The sequence below is a fragment of the Coccinella septempunctata genome, chromosome 1 (assembly GCF_907165205.1).
Source record: "Coccinella septempunctata chromosome 1, icCocSept1.1, whole genome shotgun sequence".
NCBI classification, from domain to species: Eukaryota; Metazoa; Arthropoda; class Insecta; order Coleoptera; family Coccinellidae; genus Coccinella; species Coccinella septempunctata.
In genome coordinates this window covers 7,241,605-7,262,877 of record NC_058189.1, presented here as the reverse complement: position 1 = coordinate 7,262,877, position 21,273 = coordinate 7,241,605, and the positions used below count along the sequence as shown (strand labels likewise).

The window sequence follows — 21,273 nt, the reverse complement described above, 5'->3', positions numbered from 1 at the left end:
GGTAGAGACATTCAATTTTAGGGGATGATAAGCATTGTATGAAATTTCAGTGTATTACAGCTTCATTCAATCCGCCATTCTCCCTTTTTGAGTCGGAGTATATCCTCATGAATATCTGTCATGTAATGTATGCTTTCAGGACACTCAGCATCCTTTGATTTGCATCTTCGGGGTCCATCTTTTGTGATGGAACCTCCCCCACAATTGGAATTTTCCAACTCCAGTGGCGGCTGGTTAGATTGTTCGGCCTCGGGCAGCCCTCAACCCTCCATAGACTGGCTGTCTGCCGACGGTACGTCAGTAGGGGACGTTTCCGGGATCAGAAGAGTGTTGAGGAATGGAACTCTGTTTCTTCAGCCCTTTGCCGCGGCATCATATCGACAAGATATACATAGTACAGTATATAGATGTGTGGCGTCGAATACAGTTGGACGCATCATCAGTAGAGACGTCCAAGTTAGGGCTGGTAAGTGATAGTAATTGTTGCGCAAGTTGCATTCATATTTACCTCATATTCTTACACAGTCGTTTATCGCGACTTAGGATAAAAAATTTGGTGAGATCAATTCCTTGAGACTTGAGAGCCAAGATTATGGAGAGTAGAGAGAAGGAGATCGATCGCCGTACTAAAAATGTGTCTCCAAAAACGGGGAACGTAGGGTAGGAGTCGCTGCGATCGCTATAATTTGAAATGAACAACCTTCATTTTATTTCAGGTTATGTGTCATCGTAGTTTTTTTTTATTATTTTTCAAATAAGTTTCTTCAAATCTATAATGAATTTGAATATTCTGATTTATAAGCAATGAAATACAATTCACATTGTAAAGGGGACTAAGTAATCAGCATTATTCATCCATAATAAATGACGAAATCAATGAAATTCAAAAGAAATCACTGATAAAAAAAAATATACCTTCATTCGTTCATCATTGTTTATTGAAAACAGGATATGTTAGTTGGTTTAATGTAATCTTAAAAATTATATACATTCGCAGTGAGGAGTGGAACATATCAAGACAACAAAAGGTAGAAATCTCAGATTTATCACTTATTAGAGTAGATTCTGTTTCCAATACTCAGCTGAGAACTGTTACAGACCATATACACTGCGCAAAAAAATTAACGCACATTCTGAAAACCTCAATTTTAATGAAAGTTAACTCTACATTGACTTTATAACTTATTTTTTATGTTCTCTCGGGGAGGTTTTGAACGAAACCAGACACATTAAATGGAAGAAAAATTCAGGATTTCAACGAATCTTATGTGAAAGAAGAGAAATGAGCAATTCTCAAAATACTGAAATGCTGATAAGTGATTTAATACTTGGTATTTCCACCCCTTGCGTTAATTACAGCTCGGCAACGACGGTTCATACTCAAAATGAGTGATCTTTAAATGTTCTGATCTAATACTTCCCAGATTTCTCCGAGTTGGATTCCTAAGTCATTAAGAGTAGCTGGATGATTTTCTGAACTTCTCAGCCTTCTATTGAGGTTGTCCCAAACCTGCTCAATCGGATTGAGATCTGGGCTTCTTGCTGGCCATTCCATTCGAGAGACTTCAACCTCTTCAAGGTACTCCTGAACGATGCGCGCACGATGGGGTCTGGCATTATCGTCCATAAAAATGAAATTTTCACCAATGTATGGGGCAAATGGCACTACATGCTCTTCAAGAATGTTCCTTATATACTTATCAGCATTCATAGCTCCATTATCAACGACCACTAGGTCTGTGCGAGCAGTCAAAGATATTCCACCCCATACCATAATCGATCCTCCCCCGAAACCAGTAGTATTCAGGATTTGCACTGAGCATATCTTTCATGTGGACGTCTGTATACAAGGGAACGTCGATCACAATGGTAGAGGCAGAATCTAGACTCATCTGTGAAGAGAACTCTTTCCCAATCGGCCTCTTCCCAATGGATATGCTCTCTCGCAAACTCCAAACGCGACCTTCGACGGGCTGGGGTAATAGCTGGGCTTCTTGTCGCGACACGAGGCCTTAAATCGTATTCTCTGAGGCGATTTCTTATTGTCTGAGTGCTAATTAGCACCTCATGAGTTTTCTCAAGCTGAATTTGAAGGAGGCGAGCGGTTGCAAACCGTTGTCTCAACGAAGAAACTCTCAAGTAACGTTCTTGAATGGCAGTTGTTACCCGTGGTCTACCCTGTCCTGGTCTTCGGATATTCATACCTGTCTCCCTGAAACATTCTGGACACACTTGTATGGGAAACTGCAAACCTTTCTGCAATTCTTGTGTATGTCCACCCTTCTTCTCGCAAAACTACCGCTTGGGCACATTCCTCTTGGGTCAAATTGCGTGTTTCGCGTTGCATAGCGATCGAGTGTAGAAAATCAAACGAAAGAAAAACTATTAATCACTAGAATTGATCAAGAACGATTTTAGAATGGAGCCAATACATTCAAAATCTGATAATATCATCTTTTTTTATTCCTGTTGGGAAAAAACATCTGTATTGAAGAAAACCGTTGAAAGTGGATAACCTATGCATGCATAATTCTGATAAAAATAATTATCATTGAGAACACCTTCAGTTGTAGAATAAATTTCAAATTTCCATAATGTGCGTTAATTTTTTTTGCGCAGTGTATTATGTTATGCCAACAAAATTCTTCAAGAATACCCACTTCTGTTCATGTAGTTTTTTTGGTTAGATATTCTCATTCAGAAGAATCCACTTCTTACTCGGGATGACAATTTCGATTTCGTTTATAACGAATCCATCATCTTTTTTGATATCTTCATCGCAAAAGTGCTCGTGACTTACAAATTGATTCAGAGTCGATTTATGAGGTAAAATTTTTTTCAATTTTCTCTCACAAGTGCACTCTGAAATTTTATCTCTTCTCCTTTTCTTTCCGATGCCAAAACACTTTCACACTAGCGCACACTTCAACATTTCACCATGGTCATGTTGTTCTCTAATCAAAAATCGAAAATAATATTCTAATCATCTGTCACCAGGAAGACAGTTCACTCAGCCAACTTCAACTAATTTAAATCGAAATTTCGTCATCCCGTGATCGCCAGCGCTACTATTGGCAAAAACATGAACTACCCTATTGGTACATATTTTAGGGGACAAAAAATCTATGGTCTCAAAGCAGCGATCGTTCTCCTTCTCTCTACTCTCCATAGCCAAGATATACGAGATCTATGTTCATGTTTTGACGGATTCGAGTAAAAATTATAGGACCCGCTTCACGTACTGCCCTGATCTACTCCCAAACTTTTATTTCGCAACTTATCTGCCTGTATCAACTTTTTCAACAACGGGGAGCTGTCTTTTTAATCAGGCATAATATATCTCAAACCACCTCAGTGCATTTCCTCATATATCAATAAATTTTCAATTATTCTGCGTTCTATTCAATGAATTAGACGCCGCCTTTTATAACTTTTAAAACTCATTTAGTGTCATCTTGTTACTCCTAGGAAATGAAGAATTTCCTGTGTAAATTGAAATATTGCTAACTGCGTTAAGTTCAAGTTCAAGATTCTAGTACACATCAAAAGTTCAAAGACTTTTGAGGAACTTGGCAGCCGACCTGTTGGTCTATAATTTCCAGCCGTTTCCGGACATTTTAACTAAAGCCAACTTTAATGTCTCCGGAACTATTACGAACTTGAAAGAGCGGTTTGTAATATATAGGTATGAGAGGATACTTCAAACAATATTTATAATTTATAAGCAAAGAGTTACACATCTATACAGGTGTATTTTTAATGTTAATTATTGTTATTTATGATTATAAACGGAGTGTTTCAGAAGCAAATATTGATCCAACTGCGTCATGAACATCATGCATTGGTTCGAATGTTCAAGGCTGCTATGAAACGCATGCCAAATGACGATCACAATTTGAAAGTTGCAAATAAACGACCTTTCGATCAAATGAACGTCAATTCAACGCCCCTACAATAGAGGAAGTTGCAATTTTGATAATTGCTTAAAATATGAAAACGCACGATATTGTTCTGACACGTCGCAATTCAGGGGAATTGCAGAGAATATGTACTACCTGACAGAGAAACTGCAACACCCAGAAGGAGCTAAATTTCAAATTTTTTTTGGTAAAACTTAGATAGTATATCAAGGAGTAAATGATTATTATTTGGAGACAAAAATGAAGGGTTCACAATTTTTTTATTAAATTTGTTAATAATGTGTTTTTCCAACGCGGTTATCTATACACCCCTCAACACGTCTTGGCATTGATATGCAAGAAGATGGTCTATTTCTTCTTAAGGAATACTATTCCAAGCCATCTTTACCTCATGTCTCAGAGCCGCCAAAGTCCGTGGGGGCTGGGGTAAATTTCCAAACCTTCTACCCATGATATCCCAAACATGCTCTATGGGCGAAAGATCGCGGGATCTAGGTGGCCATGGCAAAAGATTCATATGGGTCGCTTCAAAAAAGTTTAAAGTAACTCTGGCAACATGAAGTCGAGCATTATCTTGCTGAAATATTGGATTCTCGAGCTGGTTAAGGTAAGGGAGAACATATGGCTCCACTATTTCTTGAAGGTAACGCAGCGCTGTCATGTTACCTCGGATAAAGACTAAAGGTGGCCTACTTCCATGTGCAATAGCACCCCATAACATAACACCTTCTGTCCGGTGTACATGACGCTCAACATCAAAATGAGTTTCACGTCTTTCTCCTCGACGTCGTCTTACCCTTCTTCGGCCATCATGTGCACCCAAGAGACTCGAGATGAGAGACCTGATGCCATTCCATATTCCAATGATGTCGTTCTCTGTACCACTGTAATCGTTGTCGTCTTTCCTCAACCGTAAGAGGTAACACAAGATGGGGTCGATAATGCTGCAGTCCAAAAGTCCTTATACTGCGGTAAATTGTTAGGACAGTTACAGGATGGCCTTGTTGTAGCAAATCGGTCTCTAATGGCCTTAAGTCTTAGACGCCGATCTTGAACTTCATTTGTGCCCCTTCGACGTCTGGTGCCTACTCTTCTTCGATTTTGGGCATTATCAAACCACGCTTGACAACATCTTATAATAGTAGTTGGATTTCTGTTCATACGTACGTGCGTAAACGTACTCTAGGCATTTTAACAACAACTAAACTTCGACTTTGGATCTCCTCAAACAGCTGGTTTGTTGTAAAATTTAAAAAATTCGCAAAAAACGACTACAATATTAAAGTAACAAAAAATGTTTTTATGAAAAAACCTTCAAGATTTTTTTTCCAAATTTTAACCATTTACTCCTTGCTATACTGTGTATGTTTTACCAAAAAGAAATGAAATTCAAACAGCTTCTTGCAGTTTCTTTGTCAGTTATAGTAATTATAAAACGCACAATTCAAACAATGCTTTGCAATGATAATTAGATACCACTTCAATATCAAGATGATATATCCACCGAATAGTGGCTTTAGGCTGCATGCCTAGAGTAAAATTGGAAATGCTACAGAACAATAGATGACTAGATCAGAAAACCATTAAGAAAGTAAACTCGAAGAAGCAACGTGCGAGAAAGAATCGACAAATTATTTTAAATTCATTGAATCTGCCTGGTTTGCCACTTCCAAATTTACAACTGAAGGTTGGATCTGTTCTCATTATGCTCAGAGGGTGGTCTTTTTCACTGGGCACTCTTGGCACCTGTTAAAGAAGCATCATTCAATACATTGCTGTCTCCATGTTCTTAGTGCCCTAATTCTTATTAACGGGCGTTGAAGAAGAATCGACTGTAATAACTTAGGAACGCGGCGTGAACTGTCATCTACCCTAATGGATGGATTACAAACTTCCACTCGTGAGGAATATAGTTCATAATGAACTTGTGACTTGTGGCAGACATATATTTTCATCAATTCGGATGCTTGCTTTCCGCGAAAAATATATTACTCTCTTCATTGGTGTTTTCTCTTTTCAGTCGTGACACAGGCATACAAAGTGGATGTGGAAGTTAGAGGTGCAGCAAGGGGATGTACGGCTCTTCTAAAATGCGTTATTCCAGCATTTGTTAAGGATTTAGTTCGCATCATATCTTGGGTACAGGAACCTTCCCTTTTCATTTATCCGTCATTACAAGGAGGTGAGTGCCTTTCTGATTTTTCTTTTCACTTGAAACCACCTGAGGCACAGCATTGTTAATTTGAACCCAACATTGTTGTGCCTAAGGTGGCGTAAAGATATAGTAACAAAGCATACACAGAACACAACTGATTCTCCGAACTCCGAACAAGCCACAGAGTTTCTGCGGGTTACTTCGGTACCTATTAGTTGGGGAGCCGAAAAGGAAAATTCGGGATTTACTCGAGCGTGTCAGCTTAAGATATATGTGGTTAATTACATGTTGAAAACTATATATTCTATTGATCTGACAATTTAAACGTGTCGAGAATGTGTGGGAGGGCGCCAAAGTTGCAAAAAAAAAACGTCACGTGTACATTCTCGAGCACGGTGGCATTTTTCTTATTTTGAAGATAATGATTCTAGAATAACGCAAAAAATATAATGTGACAGTTTCACCAAGCCGAAACAATAAAAATTGGCCATAAAGGTCACTAAAATCAGTTTTTTTCAATTATCTCCTCCCCTGGGATTCAAATCTTTTTCGCATTCATTATAAAAGTTGTAGAGCATAACATTTTCTACAAATTTTGTCGTAAGCAATTTTTTCTAGGTTCAAACGTTTTTGAGATATATGACGATTAACCCATAATAACCTAGTGTTACACATATGTAACGCAAATTTCACTGGCAAATCTATTTTATTTCGCAGTAACTGTAGCTATTAGCGTTACATATATGTAACAACATTTTTCTCAAACAAAAACCATACAATTTTCAAACAGAAATTGAGTTGTTTTTGTCTTGTACACTCTATAAAGAATATTTATTCAATTAGAATAGTGATCATAACTCAGGTTATTAAGGGTTAATGCGAGGTGTTTAGCGATACATGCTGAAGCTAAAATTCACTCGTTGGAAAATAGTACATTCTAAGGTTCAGTCAGAGACAACACTAAAATTTTCGTGACTAATTTCGAAATTGTCGTCATAGAAATAGCTTGTCATTTTGACAACTGGATGAATGTAAATTAGACTGGGATTCTACATTGACCTTGCCCTTTCGTACGTGTGGCTAAGCTCCTCGCCTTATCGCCCTCCAACTCGAGAACGGTTAAGAGTATGTAAAATTGCTTCAGACAAAAGTTGTGTAGAATTTCATTATCTACAACTGTCATATTGAATACGAAAACGATAAGAGGTACAGGTAGGGAAATATTCGAAAAAAAGCATTTTTATCATTTTCGAAGTGTCAGATTAAGAAAGCCCCCCCTGTTCAGTGTTAGATTAATGGGTCATGACGACTAGAACACCGAGATCAACAATCTTTATGAAAATCTGACACGCTCGAGTATGTACAAGTAACGATTTTTCTTACCTTTTCAAAGGACCGCTGTGACCTTGCGTCACGTCCAAATTGTCAGTCCCTTGAAGAGAAGCTTCCTGTGGGTCCATTTAACATATCCTCCAAAAATCTGGCACGCTGGATTTTTTTAACCATTTTCAACTCTTTTGTACGGCCAGTCCCACCGCGCAAAGTGTCAGATAAGCATGAATTCATTATCAGAGAGACGTAGGGCATATACAGTATGTTAATCTGACACGCTCGAGTATGTTCACCTTAAGTTTTTTTTTACATCTTTGAAAACCTGCAGACGCTTTCCCCACCACTGAAAGTGCAGACATCATAGAACCTTTTTTCTTTCTACCATCTGATCTTCAAAATCCACTAGGTCTCCACGACGCTCGAGTAAATCCTGATTTAGCAACGTCGGCTCCCCAACTATATGGAGAATCAGGATAATATGAATATATATAATATATATAATATATATAATATATATAATATATATAATATATATAATATATATAATATATATAATATATGACATAAATTACCTTACCTACTGACTTTCCATTCGAATGATTCCTTCATTTAAAGCAAACTCATTTCTATAGTTTCCAGTTCGGTTTGGCAACACTATTTCTCTGTTCCAGAAATGACTTTTGTCGCTGAGGATGATTTGGTCATTGATATTTTTTTATCAACAGTTTTTGTATAACCTATGCAGGAGGAAATGGTGAAACAGATTGAATTAAAATTTTTATTTTATTCATCTATTTTGAGGTCAATACCTACAGTACAGGAGGATATTTCCGAAGTGTTATCCATAACACTCCGAAAAAATATCAATCGCTGCCTAAGTGTGTCGTTTACCGCAGAAATACAAAAAAAGTGTTTAACCATCTCATTGCTTCTTTTAAAAAAAAATATGAAAAAACCTCATCAATCGACCAAACCATCCTCAGCAAGAAAGCTCCATCCAATTCTGGCACAAAAGTTGGGGTTGCCATTTTAAGAAACTCAACTATCCTCCACCCTTCCTTAGAGCATGCATAACAAGGTCATCAGTCCCACATGAAAAGTTGCGTAATTAAAATTGACTTTTTCCAACATTTTTCACAAAATACTAAACTTTCAGCTTTTTACTCATTTTGTGCACATCAAAATTACATATATACATGAATACGTATGACTAATAATCAGCAATCTAATTATATTGATACTTATAATTCTATAACTATTTCTTCTACTCCGAAAGATAAAAATATTGAAATAGTATCTAATTCTCTGAAGTATGTTTTTATTATCTGATAATGTTTGAAATTAGTACCTAGTATGGCACTAATGTCGAAAGATTGCTGCACTAATAAGGGAAAGTGACTACGGTTTTGAGCGATTTTTCCCTTGCTATTGGGGGAAAATGAAGTTTCTCGCACTAAAGCAGAAAAGTGATACTTCAGAAACTGAAATGAGTGAAAAAAAATTCCCAACTCATGCATAAAGTCATATCCGCATCTGGTGTGAAAAAGTATCACTTTCCGCATTTGTTAGGAAAATAACTATTTTCTACTTCAGTGCGTTCCAAACTACCTAACTCATTTCAGTTTCGAAAGAATCGATATAGTATCACTTTATGCACTATACAAGGTGAGTCTTTGACTCGTACAAATATTTCAACAGTAGATTTTTAAGGTAAAAAAAAATACTTTTTTCCAATACTATTTTTTCCGATTCGGCCCTGATGAAAATATATAGCCATTTTAAGTTTCCATAATGAGCTGTGCCTCCCCTGGAACAACAAAGTTAACTTCAGCATAACTAGCTAATACAGAGTTTTTTTCAGCCAAAGTACCCAATTTTTCAAATTTTACTGGTACTTTTTAATTTTTAAACATCAATTTACTCGAAAACAGCGCATATTATACGAGAAAATATGAAGAATACTTTTAGTTCACAAAAAGTCATTGGTATTTGTATGGTACGAAATGGAACACGTGGGTGATATCTTGTGTTTCAAAAAGATTCATCAAATAAATGAAGAAATATATTCCCAAATTAATTTCATTCGATGAAACCGTTTGTGATATAGAACTAAAAATACCATTTTTTTATGGTTTTTCAACAGCCTGTATCTTTTAAACTGAATTGATGCGGAAAAAATGGTAAAGGAAAAAAGTGTTTATTTTGACCTCAAGAACCTACTGTTAAAATATTGGTAGGAGTCGTAGATTCAACCTGTATATAATTATAACCATCTCAGTGTTTTTTGATCGTTTGCGCTGGCATGTTTCCTTATTTTTAGTAATTCATATAGTAATTCAGTAATGCAAAATTATTGGGAGTCTATCTTTCATATTCTTCAGAAAAACACAAACCAATATGTGTATGAGAAAATATTTCAGCAGAGGTTGACGTAACGTGGTTCCACATCTTAAGAGCACTGTGCATGTTGGCGTTTTCAATTTAACTGAATTCTTGCTGGATCATGTTTGCATTATTTTTGACCCCATTTCCATTCTGTATGAACGTGATTGAAAATAAAGCTTTTATCTATATATCCATTTATTTCAGCGAATGATACGAAAGCTTAGGAATAACCTCATAAAAAACTGACTCCCCGTAGAGTAGAAGTGGATTTGTATTGAATATGTTTTCAGAATAAACAGCCTCTTGCCTCTTCTTTTATTGAATTAATTTTTTGTCCTTTTGCGAGAGAGCGGCAGAAAACAATTCAGTTTTTTTTATGATCTGGAGACTTGTTGATTTCTCAACGAAAAACTCAAACCATGAATCATTCATGATAACAAAACTTGCTAAATCCTTCCTCGGATATATTTCTGTATGAGCAGATCTTTATATAGGTTTCAATCTTCTACTAATTTTAGTGAAAAATCATTTTTGCCGTTGAAAATCCATACAATATCGAAATGCTCATCGGCCGACAAGTCTTTCAAGTTATAATTCCTATGATCTTCAGATGTTGGAAAAATGCTACAGGACAAAAGATGGACCACTAAAAATGCACCACATGTACGAAAACGGTATTTGAACTGATAAAATAGATCTTTATACAAGTGTTAGGCCCGGTACTTTCACGTGCGAATAAATAAATTTATTCGATAGATAAGCCTTATTCATAGAATAAGTAAAAATGCAGTCTTTTCACTTTCAAATAGTGTTATTCATCGAATAAATCTGTCATTGAAACTCGTTAATAAAATTTTATTTGTCATAGATCGAATGGCGGTACGTCATTATTGGTTGAATTTTTAAGATTCTGGATGTATGGTTATTTTTTGTGTGATTTTCACGGAATATTTGCTTTCTATACTTCATTCAAATTTATTTTAGCAGTCGGTTGGCCATGAAATAAGTTTTTGTAACTAGAACGGAGTAAGGTTGGCACTCATGAAATATCGTTAATGTCATAACGCCGTTGCCACAACTAATATCAATTTTTATTACGAAAATGCCGAAAGTGTTTGAAAAAAGAGACAGGGTTTGAGGAAGTGCTATTTAGAATTCAGGTCCGCTCAATCAAATATTTATACCCTGATATTCTAAAATCCACAATACGTCAGACGGTAGCGAACATATTCAATGTAAGAGAATTTATATAATATTTCATCTGAATCTAAACGACATATATTTCAGCTGGATATTTCCACAATCAGAAAGATTGTGAATGAAGAGGATGACAAAGAGTTTCCTTCTATTGGGAAACCCAAAAAAGTGGTGGCATTTGAGAATTTTATGTTTGAGTGAATTAATGCGAAAAGTTTACTATAGGATTTTAGATGAATGTCATCGTAGAATAAGTTCCCTAAAATGGATTTTTCATTTGACTTGTCCTATACAATGTAAATGTCTTAAGATACTAATAAATACCTATAATTATTATTATTACATCAATGAATTAGGATGAATAGCCACAAATACGCTCAAGTTACCCTGTTACTTGTTTATTCATGTGAAATTTTTGTTCAAAGGTGAAGTTCATCTTAACTTGAAACTTCCTTCAATTCCTTTTACTTATATTGATGCAAGATGATTTTTGTTAAAGAATTTAACATTCTTGTAATTATCTGTTGATTCATTCGGGAGATACCCATTCCCAACCACTGCATCATATGCATTTCATCTACGAGTTAATATTTTTGAAATCTACAAATGATGTAAGCCAAAGAAGATAACGAACATCAACTCTCCTCAAGCCAGTGCATATTATGATATTATACTGATCTCTTGTATTTTCCATGCAAATAACAGGATTTGGTATGACTTCGATCAGTTTGTATAAACTTCAATTATGTTCGTCACATATTTTCCGAAGAGATTCGACATTGTGATAAAATATTATACGTAATAACAGAAACTTTTACGTAGAACGGGCAACATAGCGTTGATTTAAAACCCAAAAATGTTTTGACAAGCTTCATAACCTCACATTTTCGTACTATACAGAGTGAAATGTGTCAAATTTCCATGGCCAACCGACTGCTAAAATGAAAGTGAATGAAGTATAGTTGGAATTATGACAATTTCTACAATGCGGCCTCTTATTTTACATTAATCAGTGAAATGTAGTATACCGTGTTTTCACAGAATTGTTATTCGTCAAATAATTTCATCTGAAAGCACCGAAATAAGGTATCCTTCAGATAGGAAATTATTCGACAGATACTTATTGACAGTGAATAAAATTTATTCGAAGTTGAAAGTACCGGGCCTTAGTGAAATAAATTAGATTTGAAATCAGTTATCCGTTTTCCGAAGTTGTGAAAACGGAACTAATAAATACATATGAAGAAGAAAAAAAATTATAGAGCGATCGGAGAATGGAATGTACTCAGGCATCCAATCTTTGATTCACCATGAATAGAAAGCTTGGGTGTTTGGACACCAATTTCTCTAGTATTTCGATTCAAGTATTGGATTTCAATATGATGCCCTCTGCTTCATTGGTCGTCCTCGTTGGTTGAGTTATGCGGTACCGACGAGCTATAATAAAAACTATACCGAAGGTGTATCGCTACTCTCTTTCGATGGCGGCATGTTTCCTTTAGTAAACTTGGAATGTAGATTTTTGCCAGACAAAAAATTATGTTTTTCGACTCTTATTGAAAAATGGACCCACTTTGCCATGACTTATTATACGTTTTTGTTATTGAATTGTTTCTTGAAATTTATATGTTTAGAAACATATAAAAAACATGTTTAACATATGGTTAACAAGAAATGTTTCAAATTGTGTCGACTATAAAAAAATGGATAAAATACAGGATGTTCGATTCGAAACATAGGACACTTATGCTCCCCACGACTTTGTGGGGTGACCCTGTGTATTCAACTTGATCACAGATTGTCATAAATTGTTAACAGACATATTTCAGAAGGTGATTGTACAAGTCAAAATACGAAGAAAACTTCATATCAACTCAGGTCCTAAGGCCCGGCGCAAATAGAAACGCAGGTTAGTGAGGTGACGCAGAGTGAGTTTTTGTAAAACATAGAAAAGACCAATACTGCGCAAATAAAGCGTGACAGTGACTTGTCAGATAGTACGTGCATCGCAGGAAAAAGCTGCGTCACCCTGCGTCACCTCACCAACCTGCGTTTCTATTTGCGCCGGGCCTAAATGTCTCTTCATCTAACAAAGATGTTTACTGTCCTGATTTGGTACTTCCAAGGTCTTGTATGTTGAAAAATCTAGAACAGTAGGTTCCCAAACGATTCATTATGAGAAAAAGATGCATACTTCCTCTTCAAAGTTAAATGAAGCTGTTGAACTGGATATTTTCACAAACAGTCCATCATCACTTTTATTCGATAGCTGTTCCAATTAACATTCAACGCCAATTTGGAAACTCATGTGAAACACAACCATTAACAAGCAGGAAAAATATATTGGTTGGAATTCCATTTACTGAATTTTCGGAATCGTGTCTGACGTTTACAGCCACAACTCTAACAAAGTTGAGCTGAAATTTCACTTCTACTCATGTAACATATATGTCATGCGGAATTTTCCAACGAGAATCGTGAATAAACTGAAGTAAATACTTCAAACGCGTTTCCTTCCTTTTCATTTTATTTCCACTATTCGGCGAGGAGAAACAAATTTGCGTGGTTTTTCACATTGAGTGATATGAAGTGACAGACGAGACTTTTCAGCACCATTGATATCACATCAAAGGATGACGACTAAAGTAATTAATTAACCAACTATTTGTTTTTGGATAATGCATCAACTGGAATGTTCTAATTGATTCATATTAAATTCATACCATATTTCCGGATTATGAGACAGACTCGAGAATTTATCAGTTTGTTTTACGGCAATTGTTGATATATCAAAAATTTCAATACAGCTAAAGTTGAATCATAGTGAAACTATGTATTTCATGCATGAGTGCTGTCTAGATTTAGATCTTGCGTCTGCCTTCATCAATAACATCACCCAAAAAATTTCATTATTATCTGGGATGGTATCTGAAATATTTACAAATTTTTGTTGTAACGAAAGGAGATAACATTTTTTTCAAATAGCATGCTCAAGAGATATTTGAGCCTTTCGAAAAATATTTTTTATTCAAGAGGATCACAAAGATGATCCTAACTAGCTGCCCTTTAACGTTAGAGGAAAATTTTCAACTTTTATTAAAGCAATGTTTTATGTTCTTCACTATCATCTTGATGAAAAAATGTTATAGATAAATGACAAAAAATTCTGGATTCTGATTCGAGTTTGCATCAAAATTTTCTTCATTACAAGGGGAAAAAAGTTTGATAGTTTTTCCATGGAAACTATAGTGCGTCTTATATAAAATGAAAATACGTCCACTATATTCAAAAATGTTCGCACTACAGGTTTTGAAAGACACTACACTATAGTTAAATTCCTATCAAAATGGGATATCTGGATCGAAAGTTATGTAAAGACTATCTTCAAGTGGATCATTTTGGATTTAATCGGAAACCTAAGACACTCGTATACAAAAAGAGAGGGAAAAGTGAGTATTCTGAGCTTGATGAAAGATTCCTTACAATCATCCCCTAGTCAATATTATCCAATATTCTAAAAGCTAGCGATCATGTTTGCTACTAATATTCCCATTAATGTAATTAAACCCATATAAATATTTTTCGCAATTGTCAATATTATAGCAGAAAAACTATCTCCTTTGCGCCAGAAAATTGTAGATACTGATGTGTTCTGACTGATGCTTTTCAGTAAATAAAATCTCAAATTCATTTATAATGTAAAGCATACGAATACAACGTGAAATTCTCTCCATTCAAATTGTTGTTGTTGTTTTGATGTGACGAGTATGATGAATGAGTAGAAACTAGAAATCTGATTAATCATCCACCGAAATCCCTAGAGCTATTTTTCATCGAAATCTGTTAGGGCTTTTCTCATCAGCTGAATGAAGTCTGCATATTTTATAGATGGGAAATTTCATCAGTTGCCAACTGGAGAACTTCTCATCCACAATTTGGAGTTCAGCGATCAATTTCCATCGTATAGATGTAGAACAATGCATCGACTTAGCCGTCAAGTGATAGTTAGTGGTCCCGCAAATATAAGGCTAACGGGTGAGAAGTGAATAATTCCTATTTTTCAGTGGTGTATGTGTTGAGCAACAGAAAAACTATGTACCTAATGCAGTTCATAGAAGTAAAGCTCGTTTCAGTGAAAATTATGTATTTTAATGTCTGTATGCACCGTTTGATTAAACGTAGTTTAAGCTCTTAAACGACGTTTAAGCATAGAATCTCTATGGAAAGACGTTTAAGGAGTTTAATGAAACGGCGCATATGGCCATAAGTTATGCTTTTAGTAGATGCATAACATTCTATTTCAGGTTCATTCTATGGCAATCTATGATCACAATTCTGAAAATAATAATGATATCCAGCATGTATCTTAATCAATGATTCACTCATTTCAGAACATCGAGGAATCGTTCCTCCAGTGATAGCTGAGAATTCTGACTCAATAACAGTATCGCAGGACGAAGGAGCTGCTTTAATATGTATCGCTCAAGGATGTCCATCTCCAGAATATCGGTAAGATATAGGGATTTTATTGGTCAGAACATGAATGAAAGATTACTTCTTCACTTCAGGACCATTTTTCACGTATGATAGTTAAACTATGTATAAGACTGTAAAATAGGATTATTGCTTCACAGCTGGTACTCACACTCTGGTACTGAGACCAACCTCGTAATTCCTGGACCAAGAATGCGTCAATTGGGACCTGTGCTAGCCATTGAAGCTGTGACGATGGAGGATGGTAAGTGAGGAGACTTTTTTATATTTGTCAGCACGGGAAAAGAAAATATATTTCACTTTGATGGTACATTTTTTGTTGACTAGAAGTTCTTGGAGTGATTTATTCAAAAATGTAGGGATCTATTGTTTATTCCCACCTTGTAAAATCCTCATTTTGTTTGTTTTCGAGGTGGTGTTTATCGATGTTCTGCTTCAAACGCTGGAGGAGAAGCAAGTGCAGAACTGAGGCTTATAGTTTCTACACCTTTGCACGTGGAAATAACACCAGCACTCCTCAGTGTTCACATGGGAGGCAGTGCAGAATTCAGATGCGTGATATCAACTCAAAGCGGAGGACCACATCTAGTTACCTGGTATAAGGATGGCAGGCAGCTCCCCAGTACCGGAAGAGGATCCAGTGAGACACTTATGATTAACAATGTAGGTAGGGAGGATCGAGGAATGTATCAATGCATTATAAGACGAGCTGAAGGAGATACTGCTCAAGCGGCAGGGGAACTACAGCTTGGGGGTGAGTTTCAAATTATATAAAATAGTGCATGTTTCCGACTGTACGTTTTAAAAACCTTTCGCGTTTTTTTTTTCAAACAGAATGGGATTTTATTAAAAAATGAATACTTATTTATATAGTATAGGTACCTACGTCGAAAACCTGCCATCTATTTTTCCCCAGATCTTACGTTACAGAGCTGCCATTCAATGCCATCGAATTTTGCCCACCTGTATATTACTTTCTTCTTGATATTCACAAATTCTTCATACTGCTTAGTCGAGGTAAAAATTCCGTTTTTTGCACAGTGAACAGACAAATCGGAAAGAAAAGCCAATGCTCGAAATTTAGTTTTTCTACAGAGAGAAATTAACATAATTGATTCCATCAAATGGCTATCGACCGAAGTCTTCTTGCCAGTTAAGTACATATATGTGTATCATGAATATTCTGTAAAAAAAAATAAATAAGGTATCTATACTGAAGATAACAGGTGCTCAAAAAGTGGAAGTGGTGTTTTTTTGGCCTTTGGTCTACTCTCTGCTTCATAGCGATGTATCAGTGGTTCCATTATGTTCTTGTTAATCTGCTTACTAATAAATTTCTGTCCTAGTCTTTGTATTCTTCTCAATATTGGTTCTACCTCAGTTGACTCGTATAATAACGGGTTAGGAGGATTGTGACACGGGTTGTTGGAGTGTCTAATTTTAGTGATTTTCCTCAAGCTTGTTCTTTCTGCTACTTCTAGAATGTTCAGAGTTGATTTTGAAGAGTTCAAGAATATTGTGTTTCCATACTCTAGCAGAGGCCTGCATATCATCTTGTAAATTGAGCTGGCAACCTTCACAGTAATACCCAAGTTTTTGTATGTGAACGATCTAAAGTGTCCGGCTCTCGTGATCGCTGTAGTTTTTTGAGATTTTATGTGGGCTTTGAAGCTGAGCTTATTGTCAATATGTAATCCCAAGTACTTGAGTACTTGCAGATATTTGTAGCGTGTGTTGTGTTGTCATCTATTTTGATATGTGGAGAGTTTATCTTTATTTTGTGATTAAATATGACAAGCTTCGATTTTTATAGGTTTGAGTGGTTGAGTGGTTGAGTGGTTGAGTGGTTTGCCACGGTTGTGAACTGTACAGAGGAAGCGTAATTCCATTTTAGGGTAGCGAAAATCCATTTGCGCTTGCTCAGTACAGTTCACAGCCGTTGTGAACCGCTTTACGAACAAGCTTTAGGCTTGTTCGTAATGTATTTGGCTTTATTCTCCAACGTCGCATCCATGCCACTGTAACGTTTTTAAGTTTTTGCAGTTTCTCAACTCAGTTTTCTCAGTTTTACATTGTGATGTTGTGTTGTCATGGGTGATAAGTGCTGTATCGTCGGCAAATTGTGACATATATGCTTGCTTGTTCATTTGGTATTCTGTTGAATGTCCGTTATTGTATAGTTATGTCATAACAAAATAGATTGTAAAGTATTTGGGAGATCCTAGTGGGAGGCCCTGCTGTGGAGTGAATGGGGATGATTTGTCAGTTTTTACTTGAACTTTTCTTTCAGTTAGGAATTGGTTGATTAGTTAACCTGGGCTAAAATTAGTGGATGTAGTTTATGGATGTGTCCGGCATGCCAAACACTACCAAACGCTTTTAAGTTTTTCTATTTTTCCTGAAAATTGTACATTGGTTCTACAAAGTATTGAAGCAATTCACCTTATGATTTTTATCTTAATGTTTCCATATTTTCCTTATTAAAAATTCATTTGCCTTGCTTCTTAGGATTTTCTCAATATTTCATAGAATTTATACGAAAAATGATGTGGTTTGAGAATTTCATCATTATTGAACGAAACGGTTTAAGCAGCCATAATTTTTGTGAAAGTCATGCGAACAGATGTTATTGATCCATTCCAAGAGACTATTCAATAACCATACCTAATTATTTTCATTCACCATTTTGCAACTAGTCCATCCAGAATATTGAAAGCTTTCTAAGAGATAAACCAAAATGATGAAAATATCAATTATAATAACGAGATTATTGTCACATAATAGTAAGAACAAATATATCACTAAAGATTCATTGAAAGAAGAATAGTGTTTGAAAGTGAATAAAAAGCATCGAACCATAGGTACTGTTGTGAAAATTAGAAGTTCGTAATTAAAAAAACTTTGTACAAGCTGTACCAAAATATTCAAATCAATACTTGAGGCAACTCAATTTTCGAGATGATAAATAACTTGAAAGTTTTGCAATTTTCCTTCAGCATATTTTTTCATAAGTAATTAATCAGAAATTCATGTTTCCACGTATAATCTGTATAATGAAAGAAATCTTCTCCTCTCTAATTACGATATATTATAATGATTTATGATTTCAGATGCTCCACCCATGCTCATTTACTCATTCATCGAACAAACTTTACAACCAGGCCCGGCAGTTTCCCTGAAATGTAGTGCATCTGGAAATCCAACACCTGAAATTTCATGGAGTTTGGATGGTTTCCAACTACCAAGCCACGGACGGTAAGAGCTGAATTATTTATTCATATCATTTTCCTGCAATTATTATCTCAGTTTACGTATATACTATCATTTCGTAAAATGGAAGTTGACTATCCGCATATATTCATTGATAAAGAGACAATTTGAAACATCAAAATTCCAAATATGAAAAAAAATTGGGAAAACTTGGATTTAATTTTTTATAGCAATAACAACCAAATACGTAGGACAAGAAACTGAAAAATTTTACAACAATAGAAAGAATAGGTACTTCAAAATCATAGATATTGCGATAACAACGATATTTTAAACAATCTCTTCAGACGCATAATGCTGAGAAGATATCCAGCGCATTATTTGTTTCAAGAAAGGGATTGCAAAGAATCGAAAAATATAGGTAAACACATATCAAATTTGTGGCCACAGTAATTTATTATATAAGCTAGAATATAGTAAAACTTAGAGGTTTGTTTGAAATGCGTTTCGAGTTTTTATTTTTTTTGGTGTAAACTTTTTGTAATTCGTTGTATTTCATGTGTTCAAAAAATTATCTTAGAGGTACATATTATCACATAAATAATCTCTCAGCTGTTGACTGCTATCGAATTAATTAGAGGTTTGAGAAATAATACCCTTATAATAGTCTACTGTTAAACTACAGTAGGTAAAATTTTCCACAGAGGAGAATATGACACAATGAAAAATAAAATTTTTTTCTTCATTTCGATTTGGAATAGTACAAGCTGGGATATCTCGAAGGCATTATGAATAATAAACTTTAATCCTCTAATCGAACTTTAACCTAGCAACTTACTTGCACATTTTTCGTGGCTCTTGAATTAGGAAATACAATATTTATTTCAATAGAATTTATGTCTAGATAACATGATAGGTACTTCTAGTTCTTTACATAACAAGAAAGTGCCACTCTGCGTCCTCAACAAACAAAAATAAAAAATAATACTAATCTAGAAAGCAAAATATTACATTTCAGAGAAAAAAATATTTGATTTGTGTGATCTAACAAGTTGATTATAATCTGTCATAAAAATTTTTAATATACCATTTCAGCCTGAATACTCGAACTGACGCTAGCTTTACACAAATCAGAGAGTAACAAACTAAGCAATTTTTGAGTATTACCATCTTTTAGGTTTGTTATTGGTCAGTATGTGACCGTACATGGTGATGTCATCAGTCACGTGAATATAAGTCACGTTATGGTGGAGGATGGAGGAGAATACACATGTACAGCGAAAAATAGAGCTGGAACAAGTTCTCACTCCGCCAGATTGAACGTTTATGGTGAGGAAGTTAATTAGTATGTGTGTAGAATTAATTATAAGTATGCGCTAATTTAACATTTCTTCATTCATGTCGAAATCTTTACGACAGTGAAATCTTTATATTGTTGTATATAAGACAGAGAAACAGTAATTTCCGTGGAAAATTGCAGGGAAAGTTATGATGAAAAATGAATTATCCATTGTTAAACTCCATCTTCACAGAGATAGTCGGAGGTGGTAGTCTTCATTTTTTTCAGTCACGCTATAGCTGTAGAGAAAACTAGGCTGTGACACTGAAATTCAAATACCATGCGAAAATGACTACATGCGAGTACCTACAGTCATAACGCATATTGAGAAAAATAAGTTATTTATTTATCAATAATATAATACACAGTTTCTTTTGTTATATATTCACCTATAATAGATGGGGTCACAACGGACCTCCATATTTTTGTCCCAACTTACGTCATTAGAAGAGTTGTGACAAGAAAAGAAATTTTTTTCTGTAGAATTCCTCAGAAACCTTGATGATCTAATTAATTCTAAGGACAATTTCTGATAGAATAAAGATTGGGCTCCATTGACTCTCATAACTGATAGATATTAAATGCTTTTGGGGTGAGCTATTTCAGTTGAAGTTAATATCGCCTCAACTCTCCTCGGTCTCCCTTATTACTTTTCCCCAGATATTGAAAACGTTAAAGACTGCTCCATGGTGTTTTCTGAAGTGATGTGTGAAGTTCAGACAATTCTGATATGAGTATCTCAAGATGGTGAATGTCTGAGGAAGTGTCTACTGAGAATACTGTTCCAAAAAACAAGCCGTCACTAATAACGCCTATGGTGCTTGCCAAACACATATGCCAAAAGAAATACAATGTGATAAAGTGTAAACATTTGTTGAGCTCCTTCAGGTTAACCTTTATGGCACTCCCAGAATAGTTTCTAGTGATGAGCTCAGTAGTATGCCTTCCTTTTTTGGTAGACACTTTGCTAGATAACTCATCAATACTTTTACTTTCTGGAGAGTACACTTCACTAGAAAATCCTAGTCATTGTTTGGTACGTTCGGTTGAAGGTTCCCCTTCACAAGAGAGCTGAACTTTCGCTCATATAACTAGGTTATGTAACACATGTATTGCCATTTCATCTTTCCTTCTTATTACCAGGTGAAGTTTTCAATTAATATACTAATCTACAACAAATTAAGTTTCCAGTATATGAGTACTTATCACTTTTGCACTAATTAATGAAACATGAAACGTTG

The 21,273-nt window shown here is 35.3% G+C and overlaps 1 protein-coding gene across 2 annotated transcripts in view; it reads left to right on the top strand.

The window, feature by feature from the left end:
* LOC123315854 (Down syndrome cell adhesion molecule-like protein Dscam2) overlaps nt 1-21,273 on the top strand; it is a 111,466-nt gene that overhangs the window by 62,780 nt on the left and 27,413 nt on the right. The window contains exons 2-9 of one of the 2 annotated variants that reach the window (XM_044901749.1): nt 140-466; nt 5,941-6,102; nt 14,878-15,024; nt 15,381-15,498; nt 15,624-15,727; nt 15,896-16,237; nt 18,594-18,738; nt 19,871-20,022. In XM_044901749.1, coding sequence (XP_044757684.1) covers nt 140-466; nt 5,941-6,102; nt 14,878-15,024; nt 15,381-15,498; nt 15,624-15,727; nt 15,896-16,237; nt 18,594-18,738; nt 19,871-20,022 — 1,497 coding nt within the window. Of the gene's footprint in view, nt 1-139; nt 467-5,940; nt 6,103-14,877; nt 15,025-15,380; nt 15,499-15,623; nt 15,728-15,895; nt 16,238-18,593; nt 18,739-19,870; nt 20,023-21,273 lie in introns of those variants that run through there. The other variant, XM_044901744.1, reaches the window with a different exon arrangement.